This window comes from Pelophylax lessonae, assembly GCF_965119305.1.
Source record: "Pelophylax lessonae genome assembly, chromosome: 13".
NCBI classification, from domain to species: Eukaryota; Metazoa; Chordata; class Amphibia; order Anura; family Ranidae; genus Pelophylax; species Pelophylax lessonae.
Window position 1 is genome coordinate 158,011,403 of NC_138780.1, and position 6,000 is coordinate 158,017,402.

The 6,000-nt window shown below is 51.4% G+C and overlaps 1 protein-coding gene across 1 annotated transcript in view; it reads right to left on the minus strand.

Annotated features, from left to right (window-relative positions):
- ASPG (asparaginase) overlaps positions 1-5,682 on the minus strand; it is a 137,058-nt gene extending 131,376 nt beyond the window's left edge. Inside the window, exon 1 of the mRNA XM_082275481.1 lies at positions 5,305-5,682. Coding sequence (XP_082131607.1) covers positions 5,305-5,605 — 301 coding nt within the window. The 5' untranslated portion in view covers positions 5,606-5,682. The remainder of the gene's footprint in view (positions 1-5,304) is intronic.
- Positions 5,683-6,000: the final 318 nt, after the last annotated feature.

Consider the following 6,000-nt stretch of genomic DNA (forward strand, 5'->3'; position numbering starts at 1 on the left):
AACCATAAGGTCCTTTTTCATGAGGCGGACTCCGCGAGCTCAGCAGGGATTGCCCCATTGATCCCCACTGAGCAGGCGGATGACAAGTCCGTCTCTACTCACTGTGCAGAGATGGACCTGTCAGAGCCCCGCTCTCCTCTATGGGTAGATCGGATGAAATCGGACAATATGTCCATTTTCATCCGATGCCACTCACTGGGCGGATGGCGAATGTATCGCCACCCGTCTTGTTTTCAGCAGATCTTGTTGGATCGGAAGGCAGACTGGTGTCCGGACACCGCTAACATCCGCCTCCCCAAAGAAGAAAATAGGTTGTCTGTTTCTCAGGTGGACCTAATTGGTCCGATCGTGTGAAAGCAGCCTAATATTTTCTAATCTACAAAGATGTTTTTTTACTGGTTAAAAAAAAAAAAAAAAATTAAATTACATTGCACAGACAATGTACTATGACGACATCAATCAGAAGACCCAGAACCCAAAATAAAATTACTTTATTGATCAAACTGTCTGCAGAACAAGATTCAAAATCAGAAGATCAGTTGGGATCTCTTGTCTGTGCAATCAGATGATCAGAACTGGGATCTCCAGCCTGTAGAGATGATCAATATTGGGATCTCTTGTATGATCAGATGATTCTCTAGACATCTCAATATTGATGATCTGATAATACAAAACAATCCCCCATATACTGATCTTCTGTACAGACTCCAATACTGATCTGATAGTACAAAAGCTCCTGATACTGATAATCTGTAAATACAAAAGATTCTGATATTGATCATATTGTAGAGACAGGAGATTCCAATACTGATTATCTATACAGCAGCACAGTGGCTAAGCGGTTAGCACTTCCACCTGGCATCACTAGGGTCATCAGCTTGAACCCAAAACATGGAACTACCTGCTTGAAGTTTGCATGTTCCCCCAACATTCCATAGACTTGCTGGTTGGTTAAATTGGCCCTGGTATGTGTATATAATCATGTGAGATAAGGATCTGGTAACATGCACAAATCTGTAATATTGTTGCACTCTTTATTATCTTTATGGAAGCATTAAAATGACATCACAGGTATGACAGGAGCATTAAAGTGGTAGTAAAGTCCACTTTGTGATTTCTACCTACAGATAAGCCTATATTAAATCTTACCTGTAGGTAAAATAAACATCTCCCAATCACAGGTGCATGCACTCTGAAAGTCCGGCATACCATGTTGGAACGGAGGGCTCCCGCGCGCACATGTGCAGGAGTGGCGTCATCGTGGCTCCGGGCGCTCACAGCACCGGAGCCCGCAAACCCAGAAGTAAGACTGGGGAAAGAGATTAGCCTCTGTAGTGACAGCACGCCGCTGGAAGGTGTCGCTGTAGTATAAATATTTCATAATGTGCTATTATGCAACATATACTAGCACATTATGCAATTGCCTTAGAGGGATTTTTTTTTTTTTTTTTAACACTGCCGCAGTTTACTACCACTTTAAAGGTGACGTGTTTCGCGCCTCATGGGGTTTAAGTAAGCGCTGAACTTTGTGCAAAACGCGTCACCTTTTAATGTTCCTGTCATACCTGTGATGTCATTTTAATGCTTCAATAAAGACACCAAGGAGTGCAGCAATATTCCGGATTTGTGCATTTTACTGAATCTCACAGACGAGCTGTGCAGCACCCTGGGATCCATTTCACAACGTGTGAAAGTCGGTCACTCACCTAGAGCATTACTTTACTGATCTTAGATTGTAAGCTGCTGCTCTTTGAGAGCAAGGACTGATATAAATGTACAATACATACTTAAAGCGTAAAATTGTCAGCACTATACAAGTACGAGAAATATGGACAGGAGATCCTGATCATCGGATATTATAAAAGATCCCCATACTGATCATCTATTATAAGGCCCCTTTCACACCAGTGTTAATTTCGTCGACTAAAACGTTTTCGTTGACTAAATTAACACAATTTTAGTCGACTAAAATACTACTAAAACAATTTAGATGACTAAAATACGACTAAAACTAAAATGGCATTTTAGTCATAAGACTATAACTAAATAAAAATTGACATCATCAAAATTTCCACTCCTCTGCTGGCCATTTCTATATCGGCAACACAATTCCATCCAGAGCCTGTAATAATAGCACATTAAAGTTTAAACATGTATTGCACCACCGCATACGCATAAGTAAGGAGCATCTACTAAGCTGCTGAAAACTAAACAATTAAGAAAAAGGCTTTTCTTATATTTTTCCCTAATATTTAATTGGTAATATATTCAGGTAATATGTGCATTACAGCCAATGGAGTTTACAGCAGTGGTAATTTTGTCAACGAAAACCTTTTACGTCACCGCTTTTGTCACCGGCATTTTTCAACTGACGAAAACGAGACGTAAAGTACAGCACATTTTCGTCAAATGACGACAACTATGACGAAAATCAAATCCGTTTTGGTTAATGAACGAAAACGAAACGAGAATGTGAGGCAGGGACGTTTACCCAACTTCCGGTTTTCACGGAGCTCCGCCTGTGTGGCGTCTGGCGTGGCGTGCCCCGTGACGTCCGACGTGAGGAGTGGACTACTACAAGAGAGTCGACTCGACCCAAGTCACCTGACCTCGCCAGAGCACTGCAGTTGCAGCACTACAGCCAGACACGCCAGGCCCGACTCATTACACGGCACTGGCACCCGGCCACCACCACATCCAGAGCAGAGCACCCACTGTGAGTTAACAGCCAGGCCAGCTATTACTGCCTCCCTGAGTCCCCTCAGACCACTCACCAGTCACCACTGGCATCCGATTCCGCCATCCATCCAGGACTGTGTGCGTGCATATAGGCCGCTGAGGCCTGCCCGGCCCATCCTGTTCAACAACTTCAGTTCAAAGTCAGACCAGAGACCTCCCTTAAACCTGAGACCCCCATCCAGCAATCTGAGCAGCACTGTGTGCACTCACTGCACTGACTGCAGGCAGCAGCATTACAGGTCTCCTCTCTGACCTGACCATGACAATTTAGATGACTAAAATGAGTTTTAGTCGACTAAAATGTACTGGAGTTTTAGTTGACTAAATACGACTAAAACTAAAACACTTGCAGAAGACTAAAATAGGACTAAAACTAAAATGCCATTTTAGTCCTAAGACTAAAACTAAATTGAAATTTGCTGCCAAAATTAACACTGTTTCACACTTGTCCCACTTCTGCCACTTGGGACTGCAAAGTCCCATGACAAGTTGTACCCCACGATTTCCAATGAGTACCGTTCATATCTGTGCGACTTCAAGTCTCAACCACTTCAAAGTAGTGCACAAATTTGGTCCGACTTTAATGCATTTTGAGGACCACAGACCTCGAAATTACACAGGCATTGCTTCAATCCAGTCCAAATCCTGGGAAAAAATTGCAGCAAGTGTGAAAGGGGCCTAAGAGATCCCCATACTGATCATTTGTACAAACAAAAGATAGAGATACTGATCAGAGTATGGATTTCCTCTCCTCCGTCCGCAGGCGGTCGGCGATGGGATCTCCTCCGTCCTCAGGCGAAAGGGATCTCCTCCGTCCGCAGGAGGTCGGCGAAGGGATCTCCTCCGTCCGCAGGAGGTCGGCGAAGGGATCTCCTCCGTCCGCAGGCGAAAGGGATCTCCTCCGTCCTCAGGCGAAAGGGATCTCCTCCGTCCTCAGGCGAAAGGGATCTCCTCCATCCTCAGGCGAAAGGGATCTCCTCCGTCCGCAGGCGGTCGGCGAAAGGGATCTCCGCTGTCCGCAGGCGGTCGGCGAAGGGATACCCTCCGTCCGCAGGCGAAAGGGATCTCCTCCGTCCGCAGGCGGTCGGCGAAGGGATCTCCTCCGTCCGCAGGCGGTCGGCGAAGGGATCTCCTCCGTCCGCAGGCGGTCGGCGAAGGGATCTCCTCCATCCTCAGGCGAAAGGGATCTCCTCCGTCCGCAGGCGGTCGGCGAAGGGATCTCCTCCGTCCGCAGGCGGTCGGCGAAGGGATCTCCTCCGTCCGCAGGCGAAAGGGATCTCCTCCGTCCGCAGGCGAAAGGGATCTCCTCCGTCCGCAGGCGAAAGGGATCTCCTCCGTCCGCAGGCGAAAGGGATCTCCTCCGTCCGCAGGCGAAAGGGATCTCCTCCGTCCTCAGGCGAAAGGGATCTCCTCCATCCTCAGGCGGTCGGCGAAGGGATCTCCGCTGTCCGCAGGCGGTCGGCGAAGGGATACCCTCCGTCCGCAGGCGAAAGGGATCTCCTCCGTCCGCAGGCGGTCGGTGAAGGGATCTCCTCCGTCCGCAGGCGGTCGGCGAAGGGATCTCCTCCGTCCGCAGGAGGTCAGCGAAGGGATCTCCTCCGTCCGCAGGAGGTCAGCGAAGGGATCTCCTCCGTCCGCAGGCGAAAGGGATCTCCTCCGTCCGCAGGCGAAAGGGATCTCCTCCGTCCGCAGGCGAAAGGGATCTCCTCCGTCCGCAGGCGAAAGGGATCTCCTCCGTCCGCAGGCGAAAGGGATCTCCTCCGTCCTCAGGCGAAAGGGATCTCCTCCGTCCTCAGGCGAAAGGGATCTCCTCTGTCCTCAGGCGAAAGGGATCTCCTCCGTCCTCAGGCGAAAGGGATCTCCTCCGTCCTCAGGCGAAAGGGATCTCCTCCGTCCGCAGGCGAAAGGGATCTCCTCCGTCCGCAGGCGGTCGGCGAAGGGATACCCTCCGTCCGCAGGCGAAAGGGATCTCCTCCGTCCGCAGGCGGTCGGCGAAGGGATCTCCTCCGTCCGCAGGCGGTCGGCGAAGGGATCTCCTCCGTCCGCAGGAGGTCGGCGAAGGGATCTCCTCCGTCCGCAGGAGGTCGGCGAAGGGATCTCCTCCGTCCGCAGGAGGTCGGCGAAGGGATCTCCTCCGTCCGCAGGAGGTCGGCGAAGGGATCTCCTCCGTCCGCAGGAGGTCGGCGAAGGGATCTCCTCCGTCCGCAGGCGGTCGGCGAAGGGATCTCCTCCGTCCGCAGGCGGTCGGCGAAGGGATCTCCTCCGTCCGCAGGCGGTCGGCGAAGGGATCTCCTCCGTCCGCAGGCGGTCGGCGATGGGATCTCCTGTCTGCAGGCGATGGGATCTCCTGTCTGCAGGCGATGGGATCTCCTGTCTGCAGGCGATGGGATCTCCTGTCTGCAGGCGATGGGATCTCCTGTCTGCAGGCGATGGGATCTCCTGTCTGCAGGCGATGGGATCTCCTGTCTGCAGGCGATGGGATCTCCTGTCTGCAGGCGATCAGTGATGGGATCTATGCCGGGTACATGATCACATATGATCCCCCCCCCCCTAGACAATAGTCACCTTCATTCTGGTACATCATGCCGATGGTCCCCCCGGTGTTCACCACCAGCACTCTCGCCTCGCTAGCCAGGCAGTTCAGGCTCTCCTGGGATCCGGACAGGCTCTGGCTCTTGGACAGCTTCCTCTTGCGGGAGCTCTGTGCCACCCGCGGGGTGACAGCGCCTGAGGACTGCAGCGTACAGCCGGCCATAGCTTCTTGTTCCAGCAGGTCCAGGTGGGTGTGGGAGAGGGCCTTGGAGAGCCTGGACACAGAGGTGGCTCGGGGGATAATGCCATTCCTGTCCTCCTCCTCCATTATCATCGCCTGCGGTCACCACAAGTCACAATCACACGCCACGCCCACCTCCTCTATCTGCACGTGTGCGATAAACACCCCCCCACCTCCCTCTGAGGTCACGAGGGCAACACACACCCCCCTAACGGAAACCAATCACCGAGCGGGGACGTGGAGGGGGCGGTTTGTTGTTGTGGGTGGAGGAGTGGCCGCTCTCCATCACTGCTACCCATGTGTTCTCCATGTCTGCAGGGAGGGGGGCTGACACTGAGGGGTGTGCATGGATATTTACCACTTCATTACTGGGAACTTTCAGCCCCTTCCTGCCCAGGACAATTTTCAGCTTTTAGCACTTTTTTTTACATAAATATAGATTTATTTTGGTGGTATTTAATTCCCACTGGGTTTTTTTATGTTTTGCT